Consider the following 19,544-nt stretch of genomic DNA (forward strand, 5'->3'; position numbering starts at 1 on the left):
TTTATAGTCTGGTTGCTAGGTAACGGATTGTGGATTCACCTCTACCTGTGTCATAATTGCTGCTCGTGTCCAACCAGGAAGTACAATTAAAAACGTTTACAAAAAATTGTCAAACTGGAGACAAACGTGCAAAATGTTTCGTCTTTTGTCCTGTATATTTATTTTGAGATGACATACATGTATTTTTCTGTTTGATTTGTTTACAGCAATTGAACCTATATGTTTTATATTGTATTTATCGCACAGTACCTGATTTGTTTGTAATTTGTTCATTTAATAAAAGTGAATTAAAAAAATAAATATTCAAGAACTCAACCTGATGATTTGTGTCAGATTTGTACTATGAAAAATGAGTTCCTTGCAGCTGTAAATATGAAACAGTAGTAAAATAAATACATTAAACTCAAACTTATCAAAGAATCAAAGGCAATAGACAGCTAAAGTTGTTTATTTTATTACCAGTCCCTAAACCGGTTTGAAACTTTTTTAGGGTAAACATTCAATCTATGTACATGAACTGGTCAAAAACATCATCTTCAAGTTACATTCAGCCAGAGGAATATGTTTTTATTTCCCGCTGATGAAGTCCAGAGGTCGTTTCATCTGTAAAGTCACCTCCAGCTCCTCTTTTTCACTGAAGAACTGCGCTGTTCCCTCCCGACCGAGCACCGGGTGTGGCAGATGCAGGCCGAGCTTACTGAGAGAGACGAGAACAACACAAACGTCAAACTGAGAACGTAAGATTGGGAATAACACCAAACATGGACAAAGTAAGTCAAAATGTGGCTCACTATTTTGGTGTCCGCAGATCCAGAAAGGTCTCTTTTACGTCTAAGACCACATCAGCCGCTCTGGTGCCGGGAAGCTTGACTTTCACCTGACATTAAAATACATTTAATAAAACATCATATACGTGAGTACATTTTTATTTAGCATATAATTATTTATGAGTATTGTGCACTTTTGGTTTATTTTATTTTTGTAGACTAAAATCACAGCTACAATTATATGCTTTTTATTTCATTCATTTATTTATTTTATTTATTTTATTTATTTTATTTATTTTATTTATTTTATTCATTTTATTTATTTTATTTATTTTATTTATTTTATTTATTTTATTTATTTTATTTATTTTCACGTGAACCATGAGCCGTTTCACAGACGTTACCCGTAAAGCCTCGCAGCTCATGGACGACTGTTGTCATGTCACGTGAACCATGAGCCGTTTCACAGACGTTACCCGTAAAGCCTCGCAGCTCATGGACGAGGGGTCTTTTCCGCTCAGGCCCAGGAACACGTCTTCGGTCCCGACGCTCTGTTTCAGGATGACCTCGTATCTGCTCGGAGAGGAAGGTTTGAGATCGCCCGCGGTTACGACCCATGGTTACGACGGGTCACATGACAGTCTTACTCTGGCTGAGGTCGAGGGTCGCCGAGGTCGTCAAACTGCGACCCTTCTGCCACTTCCTCCTCGCTCCAGATGTCTTTACCGCGAGAGACGCCGGCGCCCGTGACTACAGAGGGGAACGTGACGTGAACAAATGTGTTGCTATGGCGACATGTGGGACGTGTTACCTGGCGGGCCCTCTGTGGGTTTGGGTCCGATGTTTCCAGGTCCCAGTCGTGCAGCAGCGTTCAGCGTCTGCCAGAGGGAAACAACACGATTTTGTGTTTTTATTACCAATCGATTTTTTTTTTTACCTCGAATTCTTTTTTTCCTGACATCGAATCTAATAAAAATATTCATTGTATATAAACACGATTACATTTTAAAAAAAATCGATGTAAAAAAAAATTTGATGTAAAACTTTTTTTTTAAATTCCATGTTAAAAAAAAATCCATGTCAAAAAGTGTATACAATGTCAAAAAATATACGTTGTCAAAAAATATGCGATGTCAAAAAAAAAAATCCAATTCAATGTAAAAAAAATTCGATGTAGAAAAAAAATCTAATTTGATGTAAAAAAAATAAATAAAGTAAATTCGATGTAAAAAAAAATGTATGTAAAAAAAATCTAATTCGATGTAAAAAAAAAAAAGTTAATTGGATGTCAAAAAAAATCGATCGTGTCAAAACACAAAATAACCTTCATAAGAAACAGCTACTTTACTTCACATGAATGTCTTTTTACTGATTATATTTCACATTTTACACAGCATTTTGCCCATTTGTCCCCAATTTGACCATTTTTGTTTCTAATTGTACTTCCTGGTTGGACGTGCACACACACATGACACGGGCAGAGGTGAGTCCACAGCTGTTACCTAGCAACCAAACTCCACATAAACGACACAACAGTTCTGACCTGACACACAATAAGACCATAAATCACGTTTATTTAGTCCAACCATGGTTTAAACTAACTGTCTCTGTGTCGCACACTGATGACATCACAGAGGGATTCTGCTCGACTTCCTGTCATTTTAAACTCTTGTTTTTCAGAATTTCTTCACAAACTGAAACTTAACAGAAGTAAAACTGTATTAATATTAATCACAAGTTTAATTCTACAAAGCTAAGTCATAATTAGAAAAACAGGAGAACATCATATAGACTTTAACCATAATCCAAAAACAACAACATGACAAGAAAACTTATAAGATCCTGAACTTTAACAATGACAAAAATGAAGAAGAATTCCCCAAAATAGAAATATAAGTATGAGGGAAGTTAAGAACAGAGCTCTTTAATAAACATAGCTACACGGCGCTGCCCCCTATTTTACCCAATGCGTGGTTATGTAGATAAATGTCCCTTCACTTCCACACATTTGAACTTAACCACTAGCTAGCTAACTAGGCTAACTTGTCAACGCACGCCTGCACTTGCTAACTTTAACTTCCATCCATCCATCTTCTGCCGCTTTATCCGGGGCCGGGTCGCGGGGGCAGCAGTCTGAGCAGGGACTCCCAGACTTCTTTCTCCCCAGACACTTCCTCTAACTCCTCCGGGGGGATCCCGAGGCGTTCCCAGGCCAGCCGAGAGACATAGTCTCCCCAGCGTGTCCTGGGTCTTCCCCGGGGCCTCTTCCCGGTGGGACATGCCTGAAACACCTCCCGAGGGAGGCGCCCAGGAGGCATCCGGAACAGATGCCCGAGCCACCTCAGCTGGCTCCTCTCGACGTGGAGGAGCAGCGGCTCTACTCCGAGCTCCCCCCGTGTGGCCGAGCTCCTCACCTTATCTCTAAGGGAGCGCCCAGCCACCCGGCGGAGGAAACTCATTTTGACCGCTTGTATCCGCGATCTTGTTCTTTCGGTCACTACCCAAAGCTCATGACCATAGGTGAGGGTAGGAACGTAGACCGACCGGTAAATCGAGAGCTTTGCCTTTCGGCTCAGCTCCTTCTTCACCACAACGGTCGATGCAGCGACTGCATCACTGCAGCCGCTGCACCGATACGCCTGTCGATCTCACGCTCCATCCTTCCCTCACTCGTGAACAAGACCCCGAGATACTTGAACTCCTCCACTTGGGGCAAGGACTCCCCACCCACCTGGAGAGGGCAAGCCACCTTTTTCCGGTCGAGAACCATGGCCTCGGATTTGGAGCTGATTCTCATCCCAGCCGCTTCACACTCGGCTGCAAACCGTCCCAGTGCATGTTGCAGGTCCGGGTTTGATGGAGCCATCAGGACAACATCGTCTGCAAACAGCAGAGATGAGATCCTGTGGTCCCCAAACCGGACACCCTCCGACCCCTGACCACACCCTCCGACCCCTGACCACACCCTCCGACCCCTGACTGCGCCTAGAAATTCTGTCCATAAAAACTATGAACAGAACCGGTGACAAAGGGCAGCCAACATGCACTGGGAACAGGTCTGACTTACTGCAGTGAACACAGCTCCTGCTCCGGTCATACAGGGACCAGACAGCCCTGAGCAAAGGGCCCCGGACCCCGTACTCCCAGAGCTCCCGTAACTATAACTTTACCATGCTAACTTTAACGTTACCATGCTAACTTTAACTTTACCATGGTAACTTTAACGTTACCATGCTAACTTTAACTTTACCATGCTAACTTTAACGTTACCATGCTAACTTTAACTTTATCATGCTTTTCCATGCTAACTTTAACTTTACCATGCTAACCTTAACTTTACCATGCTAACTTTAACTTTACTTACATGCTAACTTTAACTTTACCATGCTAACAATAACTTTACCATGCTAACTTTAACTTTACCATGCTAACTTTAACGTTACCATGCTAACTTTAACTTAATCATGCTTTACCATGCTAACTTTACCTTTACCATGCTAACTTTAACTTTACCATGCTAACCTTAACTTTACCATGCTAACTTTAACTTTACTTACCATGCTAACTTTAACTTTACCATGCTAACAATAACTTTACCATGCTAACTTTAACTTTACCATGCTAACTTTAACGTTACCATGCTAACTTTAACTTAATCATGCTTTACCATGCTAACTTTACCTTTACCATGCTAACTTTAACTTTACCATGCTAACCTTAACTTTACCATGCTAACTTTAACTTTACTTACCATGCTAACTTTAACTTTACCATGCTAACAATAACTTTACCATGCTAACTTTAACTTTACCATGCTAACTTTAACATTACCATGCCAACTTTAACTTAATCATGCTTTACCATGCTAACTTTACCTTTACCATGCTAACTTTAACTTTACCATGCTAACGTTAACTTTACCATACTAACGTTAACTTTATCATGCTAACGTTAACTTTATCATGCTAACTTAAACTTTATTATGCCTAACGTTAACTTTACCATGCTAACGTTAACTTTACCATTATAACTTTACCATGCTAACTTTAACTTTGCCATGCTAACTTTAACTTTACCATGCTAACTTTACCATGCTAACTTTAACTTTACCATGCTAACTATACCATGCTAACTTTACCATGCTAACTTTAACTTTACCATGCTAACTTCACCATGCTAACTTTAACTTTACCATTATAACTTTACCATGCTAACTTTAACTTTACCATGCTAACTTTAACTTTACCATGCTAACTTTACCATGCTAACTTTAACTTTGCCATGCTAACTTTACCATGCTAACTTTACCATGCTAACTTTAACTTTACCATGCTAACTTTAACTTTACCATGCTAACTTTAATTTTAGAATGCTAACGTTAGCTTTACCATGCTAACTTTAACTTTACCATGCTAACTTTAACTTTACCATGCTAACTTTACCATGCTAACTTTAACTTTGCCATGCTAACTTTACCATGCTAACTTTACCATGCTAACTTTAACTTTACCATGCTAACTTTAACTTTACCATGCTAACTTTAATTTTAGAATGCTAACGTTAGCTTTACCTCGCCGTCCTCGTCTTCCGGCTCTGGTTGTGGGTTTAACAAAGTCGACAGCGCCTGGAGGTTTTGCAGAGACGAACATCCGACAATCTCCATTTTAAACGTTCTTCTTTTACCAAACAAACTCCTGATAAACTTATTTAAACAACAACAACATAAACAACAACAACAACAACAACTACTACACACTTTGGTTCAGAGATTCCTGCGCTTAAAGCTAAACTCCTGCCACCCTGCTACCTACCCACAGCTGTTGCTGTTGACGACCCGTTTCCCGGGTAACCGCTATCCCCGCTGACGTCACTAGACACCAGTGGTGTAGGGGCTCGTGGTGGGCAGCAGAGGGCGCAAGAGAACACGATAATCTTATGTGGGTGAAAAGTGCAAATGAAAAGAGGGACATTACGATTATTACGAGTACAAAATATATGATTTATGTTTGTGTTTATGTGGTTAAACAAATGTATTTAGTTGAATTGTTTTAATTGTGAAACTTTACGAACATATTTATCTTGGAAGAGTAATGGATTTGACTGTCTCACCACTTGATTTAGTATTTTATTGTGATTCCTTTTGCTTATTAGCACACAAAATGAAAAAAATCTGTAATATACTATTTTATTTCCTTTTTCATCAACAAAATATCTTCAAAGCATCAGTTTTACATAAAAATTCGAAAAATAATTAAGAAAAATAATTAGAAAAATGTGTTAAATAATTGTATGTATTATCATTTTTTGCTGATTTACACACAGAAAAAAAATCACAGTTGATGATTTATTTTAGTTAAATAATTTCCTATATCTATAATTTTGTCATCTTCTAAAATAAAAAAAATAAAAAAACACGTTAAAAAAAAGAAAGTTAAACAAACGACTAAATCAAATATTAACATAAAACAAGAAGCTGAAACTCATGAATAAATACATTTATTTTTTTATTTCTCATATCTAAATTAAAACACATGCCACAAAAGGCGAATCGCGCGTTTCCCTCCTCGTGTCCCTCCGCGGCGCCCGTACACACGCATGGCTCGCGCGGATCACGTTGTGAAGGTGACAGGCTCAAATATCCACAAACCGGAGCCCAAAATGCGTCTCGTGTCGGGTCCGTGTCCGCTCCCGGTGCTGTCTGCCGCCGGGACCGACGAGACAGAGCCCGTGTCTCCGTTACACCGGGACGAGCTGTCTCTGTACACGGCCCCGGAGCCAAACGGACACTTTATACAGCCCGAACCGGGTCAGATCGAGGAGGCTGTGGCCACTGTGCGGAGGTCAGTGCCGGGGTCAGTGCGGGGGTCAGTGCGGGGGTCAGTGCGGTGACCGGGGTCAGTGCGGGGGTCAGTGCGGGGGTCAGTGCGGTGACCGGGGTCAGTGCGGGGGTCAGTGCGGGGGTCAGTGCCGGGGTCAGTGCGGTGACCGGGGTCAGTGCGGGGGTCAGTGCGGGGGGTCAGTGCGGGGGTCAGTGCCGGGGGTCAGTGCGGGGGTCAGTGCGGGGGTCAGTGCGGTGACCGGGGTCAGTGCGGGGGTCAGTGCGGGGGTCAGTGCGGGGGTCAGTGCGGGGGTCAGTGCGGGGGTCAGTGCCGGGGGTCAGTGCGGGGGTCAGTGCGGGGGTCAGTGCGGTGACCGGGGTCAGTGCGGGGGTCAGTGCCGGGGGTCAGTGCGGGGGTCAGTGCGGGGGTCAGTGCGGGGGTCAGTGCGGGGGTCAGTGCCGGGGGTCAGTGCGGGGGTCAGTGCCGGGGGTCAGTGCCGGGGTCAGTGCGAGGGTCAGTGCGAGGGTCAGTGCGGTGACCGGGGTCAGTGCGGGGGTCAGTGCGAGGGTCAGTGCGGGGGTCAGTGCGAGGGTCAGTGCGGGGGTCAGTACGGGGGTCAGTGCGAGGGTCAGTGCGGGGGTCAGTGCCGGGGGTCAGTGCGGTGACCGGGGTCAGTGCGGGGGTGCTCTAGTGTTATATATGTACTCTAGTGTTATTATATATACTGTAGTCCTACACTATGAACCACACAAGTACTATTTATATATTTTATTTAGTATTATTTATATACTGTATTTAGTCCTACACTCAGAACCACAAAAGTACTATTTATATACAGAATTTAGTATTATTTATATACTGTATTTAGTTCTACACTCAGAACGATTACCATAATATGGATACTCTTAGTTTCTCGACTCCTAAAGTACATGAAGTACATGAAGTACATGAAGTACATGAAGTACATTGTGACTGTAGTTCTTCCCGTTGCCTCAGGTGGGTGGAGCCCTCCGTCTCCTGGTGCCGCGGGACGTTCGGCCAAATCAAACCCAGAGTCCAGCGCGGCCTGCGGGCGGGAAAAGAGGCCTACGCCTTCCTGAGCGACCCCCCGAAGGACTTCTACCCCAAAGCGGGCGTGGTCGGCTTCACGGGCATCCTGGGCCTGTTTCTGGCCCGAGGCTCGCGGGTCAAGCGGCTCGCGTACCCGGCCGCGCTCATGACCGTCAGCGCGTCCATGTACTACCCCGAGCGCGCCGCCCACATCGCCAAGACGACGGGCGACCGGGTGTACGGCGGCGCGGTGCAGGGCTACGCCGCCGCCGAGAAGATGTTCAGACGAGGACCGGCCGAGAAAAAGACTGTCAAGGGGGAGGAGCCGTGACCTCAGCGTTTGGTGAATGTGGGAGGAGCCGTGACTTCAGCGTTTGGTGAATGTGGGAGGAGCCGTGACTTCAGCGTTTGGTGAATGTGGGAGGAGCCGTGACTTCTGCGTTTGGCGAATGTGGGAGGAGCCGTGACTTCTGCGTTTGGTGAATGTGGGAGGAGCCGTGACTTCAGCGTTTGGTGAATGTGGGAGGAGCCGTGACTTCAGCGTTTGGTGAATGTGGGAGGAGCCGTGACTTCAGCGTTTGGTGAATGTGGGAGGAGCCGTGACTTCTGCGTTTGGCGAATGTGGGAGGAGCCGTGACTTCTGCGTTTGGCGAATGTGGGAGGAGCCGTGACTTCAGCGTTTGGTGAATGTGGGAGGAGCCGTGACTTCAGCGTTTGGTGAATGTGGGAGGAGCCGTGACTTCTGCGTTTGGCGAATGTGGGAGGAGCCGTGACTTCTGCGTTTGGCGAATGTGGGAGGAGCCGTGACTTCTGCGTTTGGTGAATGTGGGAGGAGCCGTGACTTCAGCGTTTGGTGAATGTGGGAGGAGCCGTGACTTCTGCGTTTGGCGAATGTGGGAGGAGCCGTGACTTCTGCGTTTGGCGAATGTGGGAGGAGCCGTGACTTCAGCGTTTGGTGAATGTGGGAGGAGCCGTGACTTCAGCGTTTGGTGAATGTGGGAGGAGCCGTGACTTCAGCGTTTGGTGAATGTGGGAGGAGCCGTGACTTCTGCGTTTGGCGAATGTGGGAGGAGCCGTGACTTCTGCGTTTGGCGAATGTGGGAGGAGCCGTGACTTCAGCGTTTGGTGAATGTGGGAGGAGCCGTGACTTCAGCGTTTGGTGAATGTGGGAGGAGCCGTGACTTCAGCGTTTGGTGAATGTGGGAGGAGCCGTGACTTCTGCGTTTGGCGAATGTGGGAGGAGCCGTGACTTCTGCGTTTGGCGAATGTGGGAGGAGCCGTGACTTCAGCGTTTGGTGAATGTGGGAGGAGCCGTGACTTCAGCGTTTGGTGAATGTGGGAGGAGCCGTGACTTCTGCGTTTGGCGAATGTGGCGGTGAAAGACTGCAAAATACTGTTTCTGAAGGCGTATTTTCTCACCGATTTATTGATAAGATTCCGTCCACATGTGAGATTTAAACAGGAACGAGCAGAAATATGAATCGTTAAACTAATAACTAGGACTGTGCCTTAAGTCGACCCACATTTAATTAGTTGACGAGTCGTTTTTAACAGGATCATTAGGATTTAAACGAACCACAGCAGAAAAACTAAAGCCCGGAGTGAGATTTGTAAAGTGACTGGACCGTTTAAAAGTACTCAGAGCTGGCAAAAGTACTGAAGTTCACTACTCTAGTAAAAAGTACAACATTGTCTGGTTAAAGTCAAAGTAAAGCTGAAACTACTTGACATGGGTAAAAGTACAAAAGTACACCATCGTAAATGTACTTAAAAAATAGAGTTGACTGGGTGTTAAAAATATATTCAATTTGAATTATGAGTTTTAAATGAATGAATTACAACTAATTAGACTTAGAAGTGGTAAAAAGTTGTTTTTTGTCTATATTTGAGCTTGTTAAATGAAGGTTATGTAAAAGTAAAGCCACGGACATGATACTTCCCCACAGAGTTCATTTAGCTGAAGAGCTAAAGCCAGTAACGAGCCGTGTTTTATACTTCCTTTTGAATGTTTTATACTTCTTTTGAAGGTATCGATTGACTGGGATGTTGTTAATTGATCATCATTAGCTTGTTCTATGTACTATTCCCTTCAACAGAACTACGACTACTTTTTGTACTAGTTCTGATCATTTAAAGAGGAGAAAGTGCAGATACTTGGGTCAAAAAGTAACGAGTACAAGTAAAAAGTTGCCAGAAATGGTAGATTTGACATGCATCTGTACTTTACTTAGCACAGTAACGAAGTAAAGTACAAATACTTCTTTGGCCAGCGCCATGGAGACAAACGGACGCACAGGACACGTCTTTAGTCAGCTACAGCTCCAGTAACTGATCGTATCTAAGACGAAACAATCCCATGAAGTAATATCGAGTCCTGTGATCAACTAAAGATGATCGTGGTGCAACAATCAGTCGACTAAAAGGTTATACATCTCTATGATCTGACCTAAAATGCGCAAAAAAGAAGAACAAGCTCGTAAGGTACTAAAAAGCGAGACAAAGCTCTTTATTTACTGCCCAAACTGCATCCAACTCACGCTCTTTTCTGCTGTGGTTCGTGCGTTAAACAGTTTATCCCCAACAAAATAAGAACACTGCCCGTGTGAGACGCAGTCACCGTGCACTAGGGGGAAACGTCTCGCCCAAAACACAGCGACGAGTTTCAACGGCAAGGACTGATGGCGGTATAATCCTTTTACTGAACGTGGAGCACATCGAAGAACGCGCCTCAAAACGCAGTACGCATTACTTTAGCATGATAAATGATAATATTGCTGGGAGAAACGGCCTTCTTCATTCTGTTTTTAATGCGACGTTGTATTTTACGCTTAAGTCACGGTTCAACCAAGACCTTTTATCAAAATACTACACAAATCAGCAATAATCAAACCGCAGCTCTTCATTTCTGTGATTTGAGCGTTCGATGGCGATCTCTTTGCACTAAACGATCTCAGGCTTTTCATGAGTGTCTGCAGTACTGTGGATGTATATTTAAGAAGCTGATAAATTATTTTTGTTCTCTTGAGTGAATAAAAAACTTGATTGTGGTAGTGTTTTTTTATTCCAGTTCATACTTTTTACCGCGGTCAATTGAGCAGAAACACTTGACCGCTTCGTCCGATCGCGACGTCGACAAAAATGATTTCCTGATAACGATATTAAAACAATGTGCGAATTCAGCAGAAATGTGTTATCGTGTCGTTAAACGGAGTTGTCGGGGTTTAAAATGTGAAAATGACTCAAAAGTGCAAAAATATCATACACATTTGCGACATAAATATAGTTTTGTTTTTTATCTTTAATCAGGTCTTTTTGTTGCTTTTTTTTTTTTTTACTATAAATGACAAAACTAGATATTCAAATGTGACCCATCTTCAAAGAAACGAATTGTGGCGAGTAAATTATTTTTTAAAATCTGGACTTAACAGACTCTTAAACGCCGCTCACATCATAGACCGCAACATTATTCAATCAAAAAGTAACAAAAAAAGGCATCAAAAGTTCCTAATTTAGATTTTTAAAAAACACGTTATTCACAAATATTCTGTCTCAAAACAGTCAGTCGCCATTATTTTTCAACCTTTCATTTTGTTTAAATTAGCATTTTCTTTATCCCTTTGAAGTAAAAAATAAATCCATATTTAATTCATAACAGCAGCATTAACAGAAAACACACAATTTTCACATTCTGTTTGTGTTAAAGGTTACAATAAAAGAGGAAAAGCGCGGTTTCTGTTTTATCTAAGAATAATTGGACAGGAAGGACAGAAAACGTCGATATTATAAACAAACTGGAAAACGCTCTAGATAGTCTCTTCACGGCTTGTACAAAAAAAAACGCCGGGCGCGCGTTTGACCACTAATTTAGCAGTTGGCTTACGCCGCGGTGCGGTGCGTGTCTTAAAACGTTCATAGTGAAGCACAGAGAAAAGGTGGATTTGGTTTTGGTTCTTTTTATTTCTTCGCGGCCAAAACAAAAATTGTACAAAATTAAATACACAACGAGAGGATTCCTCAGAGCAGCACCAGCTTCTCGTTGAGCGCGATCTGAGCCTGGGTGAGATTCGACAGGTACGTCACCATCAGCAGGTCCTGGAACACAAAGGTTTAAATGTGTGGTGAGAGAGACGTGTGTGGAGAGAGAGACGTGTGTGGAGAGAGAGACGTGTGTGGAGAGAGAGACGTGTGTGGAGAGAGAGAGACGTGTGTGTGGAGAGAGAGACGTGTGTGTGGAGAGAGAGAGACGCGTGTGGAGAGAGAGAGACGCGTGTGGAGAGAGAGACGTGTGTGGAGAGAGAGACGTGTGTGGAGAGAGAGACGTGTGTGGAGAGAGAGAGACGTGTGTGTGGAGAGAGAGACGTGTGTGGAGAGAGAGAGACGCGTGTGGAGAGAGAGAGACGCGTGTGGAGAGAGAGAGACGTGTGTGGAGAGAGAGAGACGTGTGTGGAGAGAGAGAGACGTGTGTGGAGAGAGAGAGACGTGTGTGGAGAGAGAGACGTGTGTGGGAGAGAGACGTGTGTGGGAGAGAGACGTGTGTGTGGAGAGAGAGACGTGTGTGGGAGAGAGACGTGTGTGGAGAGAGACGTGTGTGGAGAGAGACGTGTGTGGAGAGAGACGTGTGTGTGGAGAGAGAGACGTGTGTGGGAGAGAGACGCGTGTGGAGAGAGAGAGACGTGTGTGGAGAGAGAGAGACGTGTGTGGAGAGAGAGAGACGTGTGTGGAGAGAGACGTGTGTGGGAGAGAGACGTGTGTGGAGAGAGAGACGTGTGTGTGGTGAGAGACGTGTGTGGAGAGAGAGACGTGTGTGGAGAGAGAGACGTGTGGTGAAATATTGGCTCACGTTGATGTTGGAGTTGAGCATGTTCTCGAAGTCCTCGGCGGAGATGGTGGGCACCTTGTTGACCAGGTCCATGAGGAAACGACCCACGCAGTTATCGGCCGCCACTTTGCCCGACTGAAACAGAGCGAGCGTGTTACAAGTACAGAGCGCGTCGCGTGTACAGAGGGCGTCGCGTGTACAGAGGGCGTCGCGTGTACAGAGGGCGTCGCGTGTACAGAGGGCGTCGCGTGTACAGAGGGCGTCGCGTGTACAGAGGGCGTCGCGTGTACAGAGGGCGTCGCGTGTACAGAGCGCGTCGCGTGTACAGAGGGCGTCGCGTGTACAGAGGGCGTCGCGTGTACAGAGGGCGTCGCGTGTACAGAGGGCGTCGCGTGTACAGAGGGCGTCGCGTGTACAGAGGGCGTCGCGTGTACAGAGGGCGTCGCGTGTACAGAGGGCGTCGCGTGTACAGAGCGCGTCGCGTGTACAGAGGGCGTCGCGTGTACAGAGGGCGTCGCGTGTACAGAGGGCGTCGCGTGTACAGAGGGCGTCGCGTGTACAGAGGGCGTCGCGTGTACAGAGGGCGTCGCGTGTACAGAGGGCGTCGCGTGTACAGAGCGCGTCGCGGGTACAGAGGGCGTCGCGTGTACAGAGGGCGTCGCGTGTACAGAGGGCGTCGCGTGTACAGAGGGCGTCGCGTGTACAGAGGGCGTCGCGTGTACAGAGGGCGTCGCGTGTACAGAGGGCGTCGCGTGTACAGAGGGCGTCGCGTGTACAGAGGGCGTCGCGTGTACAGAGGGCGTCGCGTGTACAGAGGGCGTCGCGTGTACAGAGGGCGTCGCGGGTACAGAGCGCGTCGCGGGTACAGAGGGCGTCGCGTGTACAGAGGGCGTCGCGTGTACAGAGGGCGTCGCGTGTACAGAGCGCGTCGCGTGTACAGAGGGCGTCGCGTGTACAGAGGGCGTCGCGTGTACAGAGCGCGTCGCGTGTACAGAGGGCGTCGCGTGTACAGAGGGCGTCGCGTGTACAGAGGGCGTCGCGTGTACAGAGCGCGTCGCGTGTACAGAGGGCGTCGCGTGTACAGAGGGCGTCGCGTGTACAGAGCGCGTCGCGTGTACAGAGGGCGTCGCGTGTACAGAGGGCGTCGCGTGTACAGAGGGCGTCGCGTGTACAGAGGGCGTCGCGTGTACAGAGGGCGTCGCGTGTACAGAGGGCGTCGCGTGTACAGAGGGCGTCGCGTGTACAGAGGGCGTCGCGTGTACAGAGGGCGTCGCGTGTACAGAGGGCGTCACGGGTACAGAGGGCGTCACGGGTACAGAGCGCGTCACGGGTACAGAGCGCGTCACGGGTACAGAGCGCGTCACGTGTAGAGCGCGTCGCGTGTACAGAGGGCGTCGCGTGTACAGAGGGCGTCGCGTGTACAGAGGGCGTCGCGTGTACAGAGGGCGTCGCGTGTACAGAGGGCGTCGCGTGTACAGAGGGCGTCGCGTGTACAGAGGGCGTCGCGTGTACAGAGGGCGTCGCGTGTACAGAGGGCGTCGCGTGTACAGAGGGCGTCGCGTGTACAGAGGGCGTCGCGGGTACAGAGGGCGTCGCGGGTACAGAGGGCGTCGCGGGTACAGAGGGCGTCACGGGTACAGAGCGCGTCACGGGTACAGAGGGCGTCACGGGTACAGAGGGCGTCACGGGTACAGAGGGCGTCACGGGTACAGAGCGCGTACAGAGGGCGTCGCGGGTACAGAGGGCGTCACGGGTACAGAGGGCGTCACGGGTACAGAGGGCGTCACGGGTACAGAGGGCGTCACGGGTACAGAGGGCGTCACGGGTACAGAGCCCGTCACGGGTACAGAGCGCGTCACGGGTACAGAGGGCGTCACGGGTACAGAGGGCGTCACGGGTACAGAGGGCGTCACGGGTACAGAGGGCGTCACGTGTACAGAACGCCCCAAAATGACCCCGTCCTTGCACTCGAAAATGCCCGTCCACATGTCAAAATATGCGTACAGAGCGCGTCATGCGTACAGAGCGCGTCATGCGCGGAGAGCGCGTCATGCGCGGAGAGAGCGCGTCATGCGCGGAGAGAGCGCGTCATGCGCGCAGAGCGGAGAGCGCGTCATGCGCGCAGAGCGCGTCATGCGCGGAGAGCGCGTCATGCGCGTCATGCGCGGAGAGCGCGTCATGCGCGCAGAGCGCGTCATGCGCGGAGAGCGCGTCGCGTGTATAGAGCGCGTCGCGTGTATAGAGCGCGTCGCGTGTATAGAGCGCGTCGCGTGTATAGAGCGCGTCGCGTGTATAGAGCGCGTCGCGTGTATAGAGCGCGTCGCGTGTATAGAGCGCGTCGTGTGTATAGAGCGCGTCATGCGTACAGAGCGCAAAGTTAGCATGTTTTAAGCACGTTTCGCCGCTCGTGGAGGAAACGATCCACGGCGTTCGTGTTCGGCCTGGACTCACCAGCACGTCTTCGATGTAGGCCAGAACGGTCGTGAGCATGTCCTGGACCCGCGCCGCTGCACCTCCCACCTGAGAGAGGTCAGAGGTCAGGCCCTTCGTGCGGGTGGGAGCCAGACGTGTCCTCTGCAGCAGGTCCACTGGAGGGCGACAGAGAGAAGGTCACGGTCTCGTAGTGTCGTGGAAGTGTGTGTCGTGGAAGGAAGTGTGTGTCGTGGAAGCAAGTGTGTGTCGTGGAAGCAAGTGTGTGTCGTGAAAGGAAGTGTGTGTCGTGAAAGGAAGTGTGTGTCGTGAAAGGAAGTGTGTGTCGTGAAAGGAAGTGTGTGTCGTGAAAGGAAGTGTGTCGTGAAAGGAAGTGTGTGTCGTGGAAGGAAGTGTGTCGTGAAAGGAAGTGTGTCGTGAAAGGAAGTGTGTGTCGTGAAAGGAAGTGCGTCGTGGAAGGAGGTGTCATAGTATCGTGGAAGGAAGTGTGTCGTGGAAGGAAGTGTGTCGTGGAAGGAAGTGTGTCGTGGAAGGAAGTGTGTCGTGGAAGGAAGTGTGTCGTGGAAGGAAGTGTGTCGTGGAAGGAAGTGTGTCGTGGAAGGAGGTGTCGTAGTATCGTAGAAGGAAGTGTGTCGTGGAAGGAAGTGTGTCGTGGAAGGAAGTGTGTCGTGGAAGGAAGTGTCGTAGTATCGTAGAAGGAAGTGTATCGTGGAAGGAAGTGTATCGTGGAAGGAAGTGTGTCGTGGAAGGAAGTGTGTCGTGGAAGGAAGTGTGTCGTGGAAGGAAGTGTGTCGTGGAAGGAAGTGTGTCTCCATAATATCACCAGCCTTTAGCCAAACACTTCCCCATTACTCATGAGTGGGCGTGGCCTTACCTCCGATCCTCTCCGTGTCGTAGTAGATGTACTTCACCGACAGAGGCGTGAACATCACTCCCACCGTCTTCCCCGGCACGCCCATCTGAGCGCTGCGACACAGGAAACAGAACATGTAAACACAAGCTCCTCCTCCCCGTGCTCCGTCACCCGAAGGCGCTGACCTGACGTAGGCGCGGATGTTCATCTTCCCGCTCTGCAGCGCCGAGTCCACCGTCAGGTGGATGGGGTTCGTGGCCTCGCGGCTGTAGTACTCGTGGATGAGCACTGAGTGTTCCGTGATGTCGAAGCCCGTGGCGTACCTGAGGACACAAGAGAGCGTTTAAACTTGATCTAGACAAGACTTGGGACACAAGAGCGTTAAACTTGATCTAGACAAGACTTAGGACACAAGAGAGCGTTAAACTTGATCTAGACAAGACTTGGGACACAAGAGCGTTAAACTTGATCTAGACAAGACTTAGACACAAGAGAGCGTTTAAACTTGATCTAGACAAGACTTGGGACACAAGAGCGTTAAACTTGATCTAGACAAGACTTAGACACAAGAGAGCGTTTAAACTTGATCTAGACAAGACTTAGGACACAAGAGAGCGTTAAACTTGAGCTAGACAAGACTTAGGACACAAGAGAGCGTTTAAACTTGATCTAGACAAGACTTAGGACACAAGAGAGCGTTAAACTTGATCTAGACAAGACTTAGGACACAAGAGAGCGTTAAACTTGATCTAGACAAGACTTAGGACACAAGAGCGTTAAACTCGATCTAGACAAGACTTAGGACACAAGAGAGCGTTAAACTTGATCTAGACAAGACTTAGACACAAGAGAGCGTTTACACTCGATCCAGACAAGACTTAGGACACAAGAGAGCGTTTAAACTTGATCTAGACAAGACTTAGGACACAAGAGAGCGTTTAAACTCGATCTAGACAAGACTTAGGACACAAGAGCGTTTAAACTTGATCTAGACAAGACTTAGGACACAAGAGAGCGTTAAACTTGATCTAGACAAGACTTAGGACACAAGAGAGCGTTAAACTCGATCCAAACAACACTTAGGACACAAGAGAGTGTTTAAACTTGATCTAGACAAGATTTAGAACACAAGAGAGGGTTTAAACTCGATCTAGACAAGACTTAGGACACAAGAGTGTTTAAACTTGATCTAGACAAGACTTAGGACACAAGAGAGCGTTAAACTTGATCTAGACAAGACTTAGGACACAAGAGAGCGTTTAAACTCGATCTAGACAAGACTTAGGACACAAGAGAGTGTTTAAACTTGAGCTAGACAAGACTTAGGACACAAGAGAGCGTTTAAACTCGATCTAGACAAGACTTAGGACACAAGAGAGCGTTTAAACTTGAACTAGACAAGACTTAGGACACAAGAGAGCGTTTAAACTCGATCTAGACAAGACTTAGGACACAAGAGAGCGTTGAAACTTGATCTAGACAAGACTTAGGACACAAGAGAGCGTTTAAACTCGATCTAGACAAGACTTGGGACACAAGAGCGTTAAACTCGATCTAGACAAGACTTAGGACACAAGAGAGCGTTTACACTCGATCTAGACAAGACTTAGGACACAAGAGAGCGTTTAAACTTGATCTAGACAAGACTTAGGACACAAGAGAGCGTTTAAACTCGATCTAGACAAGACTTAGGACACAAGAGAGCGTTTAAACTTGACCTAGACAAGACTTAGGACACAAGAGAGCGTTTAAACTTGATCTAGACAAGACTTAGGACACAAGAGAGCGTTTAAACTCGATCTAGACAAGACTTGGGACACAAGAGCGTTAAACTTGATCTAGACAAGACTTAGGACACAAGAGAGCGTTTAAACTCGATCTAGACAAGACTTAGGACACAAGAGAGCGTTTAAACTTGATCTAGACAAGACTTAGGACACAAGAGAGCGTTTACACTCGATCTAGACAAGACTTAGGACACAAGAGAGCGTTTAAACTTGATCTAGACAAGACTTAGGACACAAGAGAGCGTTTAAACTCGATCTAGACAAGACTTAGGACACAAGAGTGTTTAAACTCGATCTAGACAAGACTTATGACACAAGAGAGCGTTTAAACTCGATCTAGACAAGACTTAGGACACAAGAGAGCGTTTAAACTTGATCTAGACAAGACTTAGGACACAAGAGAGCGTTTAAACTCGATCTAGACAAGACTTAGGACACAAGAGAGCGTTTAAACTCGATCTAGACAAGACTTAGGACACAAGAGAGCGTTTAAACTCGATCTAGACAAGACTTAGGACACAAGAGAGCGTTTAAACTTGATCTAGACAAAACTTAGGACACAAAAAAGTGTTTAAACTTGAACAGTTTATCAAGTGAGTGACGTTTGACAGAAAAACCCTCACCAGCCGATGATGACCTCAGTGGGAGACACGCGCTTGTGGAGCTCGTACATGTTTTTGGCAAACTCCATGTCCACGGCAACCTGAAGGAACACATCACCATGGAAATAAACACATGACACACGAGAAAATACCAAAGTACATGAAGAGAATCCGCACCTCATCCTCGGACTCGTTGTGTGGCACAGAGAAGCAGTTTGTCACTTCAATGGAGTGTTTGTCTATAGTCCCTGAACACAACAAAGAACAACGTTTATTTAGTTATTATAACTTTCTATTATTGATCCTCAAACAATCAACACTCCTCATAAACATGTATATTTATTGTAATGTTGTATTCGCTCTGTGATGCTAGCACTTCAAAGCCAGAAGAAACGCAGATATAAAACAGAATTATACTTAAATAACACGCATGTACTTTGTCACTGCCGTTAAACATTAAACATATTCATCTTAAAAACAGTATATTTATGTCGTAACATCGCGAGAAGTCATGAAAGGAGAGATGCTAACAACACGTTAGCCAGAAGCCGCAAACATGGGGGAAAACTCATGCGTTAGCGGTTAGCCTCGTTAGCATTGTCGGCTAACACTCGCTAACGGGATTATTTGACTCATTTTGACACCGGAAAGCCGCGGGGTGTCGCGCGCGGGACGTCTCACCGAGCAGAGTCCCGATGACCCGGCTCGCGCCCTCGTTTCTGCGCTCGTACGAGTCGCAGATCGAGGCCAAAACCACGGGATGGATCTTCACCACGGGCCCGTACACCGACATGTTGGAGAGAGACGGAGCGACGTCACGCGGGTAAAGAGACGTCACGCGTGCTGCGCCCCTGGTGCTGCCCCCTGGCGGCGGGAGGACGGAGAGAGAGGGTCAGCCGTCAGCGCTAGATCATACACTCATAACTCACGAAAGTGACGAATTCGGTCCAGGAAGTGACAGAATCCAACATGCAAAGTATATTTTCTGTCTTGCGGCAGAATATTTACAGATCAATTGTCCCAGCTGTTTGAACCACGGCGTGTCATGCTGTAGATTTTGGGTTCGACTCCCGCTCTGACCCTTATTTTTTTCGTGTAGATATAGATTGCACAGTCTCGTTTGTTACATTTTCCCCCCTCGTCTCTGAATGTAGCGGGGCTCTCCCTCAAAAATATGGCGAAGTCAGATTTGCACCTCTTTCTTTGTTCGTGGCCTCGGAGATCTCAGGATAGCCTCGACCTTGTCGACCTGAGGCCTCACCTCCCCTCGACCCATCTGGTAGCCGAGGTAGCGTGTCTCCTGCCGAGCCCACTCACACTTTGCCGGATTCAGCGTAAGACCGGCTCGCTGGATCTGCTTCAGGACTTGGGAGAGATGTTGGACATGGTCCTCCCAGGTCTCGCTGAAGATGACGAC

The 19,544-nt window shown here is 47.3% G+C and overlaps 3 protein-coding genes across 3 annotated transcripts; 1 reads left to right on the plus strand and 2 right to left on the minus strand.

Moving 5' to 3' along the window:
* Nucleotides 1-552: 552 nt before the first annotated feature.
* Nucleotides 553-5,470, minus strand: dnaaf6 (dynein axonemal assembly factor 6). The gene is made up of 6 exons (XM_072440613.1): nt 5,338-5,470; nt 1,579-1,645; nt 1,415-1,517; nt 1,244-1,340; nt 792-877; nt 553-697 (listed from the first exon to the last, which is right to left on the minus strand). Exons 1-6 carry the CDS (start codon nt 5,428-5,430, stop codon nt 568-570), a joined length of 576 nt encoding a protein of 191 aa, XP_072296714.1. The 5' UTR covers nt 5,431-5,470; the 3' UTR covers nt 553-567.
* Nucleotides 5,471-6,356: 886 nt separating this feature from the next.
* LOC140355945 (MICOS complex subunit MIC26-like) lies at nt 6,357-10,683 on the plus strand. Its single transcript, XM_072440607.1, has 2 exons — nt 6,357-6,607; nt 7,583-10,683. Exons 1-2 carry the CDS (start codon nt 6,363-6,365, stop codon nt 7,965-7,967), a joined length of 630 nt encoding a protein of 209 aa, XP_072296708.1. The 5' UTR covers nt 6,357-6,362; the 3' UTR covers nt 7,968-10,683.
* A 903-nt stretch (nt 10,684-11,586) lies between these two features.
* Nucleotides 11,587-18,949, minus strand: eif3f (eukaryotic translation initiation factor 3, subunit F). The gene is made up of 8 exons (XM_072440599.1): nt 18,809-18,949; nt 18,305-18,375; nt 18,149-18,228; nt 15,924-16,061; nt 15,760-15,851; nt 14,907-15,043; nt 12,477-12,590; nt 11,587-11,728 (listed from the first exon to the last, which is right to left on the minus strand). Exons 1-8 carry the CDS (start codon nt 18,918-18,920, stop codon nt 11,651-11,653), a joined length of 822 nt encoding a protein of 273 aa, XP_072296700.1. The 5' UTR covers nt 18,921-18,949; the 3' UTR covers nt 11,587-11,650.
* Between the last annotated feature and the right edge of the window lie 595 nt (nt 18,950-19,544).

Source organism: Eucyclogobius newberryi, unplaced genomic scaffold (genome assembly GCF_026437365.1).
Source record: "Eucyclogobius newberryi isolate DKJ021-1_F unplaced genomic scaffold, fEucNew1.0.hap1 SCAF_12, whole genome shotgun sequence".
Lineage (NCBI taxonomy): Eukaryota > Metazoa > Chordata > Actinopteri > Gobiiformes > Gobiidae > Eucyclogobius > Eucyclogobius newberryi.

Coding starts and splice junctions, on each gene's coding strand:
- eif3f (XM_072440599.1), bottom strand. CDS start 18,920: ATGTCGGTGTACGGGCCCGTGGTGAAGATCCATCCCGTGGTTTTGGCC. Junction 15,852..15,923: donor AACATCCGCGCCTACGTCAG/GTCAGCGCCTTC, acceptor CCTGTGTCGCAG/CGCTCAGATGGGCGTGCCGG. Junction 15,044..15,759: donor CGACACGGAGAGGATCGGAG/GTAAGGCCACGC, acceptor GTCGCCCTCCAG/TGGACCTGCTGCAGAGGACA.
- LOC140355945 (XM_072440607.1), top strand. CDS start 6,363: ATGGCTCGCGCGGATCACGTTGTGAAGGTGACAGGCTCAAATATCCAC. Junction 6,608..7,582: donor GCTGTGGCCACTGTGCGGAG/GTCAGTGCCGGG, acceptor CCGTTGCCTCAG/GTGGGTGGAGCCCTCCGTCT.
- dnaaf6 (XM_072440613.1), bottom strand. CDS start 5,430: ATGGAGATTGTCGGATGTTCGTCTCTGCAAAACCTCCAGGCGCTGTCG. Junction 878..1,243: donor TGAGCTGCGAGGCTTTACGG/GTAACGTCTGTG, acceptor TTTTAATGTCAG/GTGAAAGTCAAGCTTCCCGG. Junction 698..791: donor GATCTGCGGACACCAAAATA/GTGAGCCACATT, acceptor CGTCTCTCTCAG/TAAGCTCGGCCTGCATCTGC.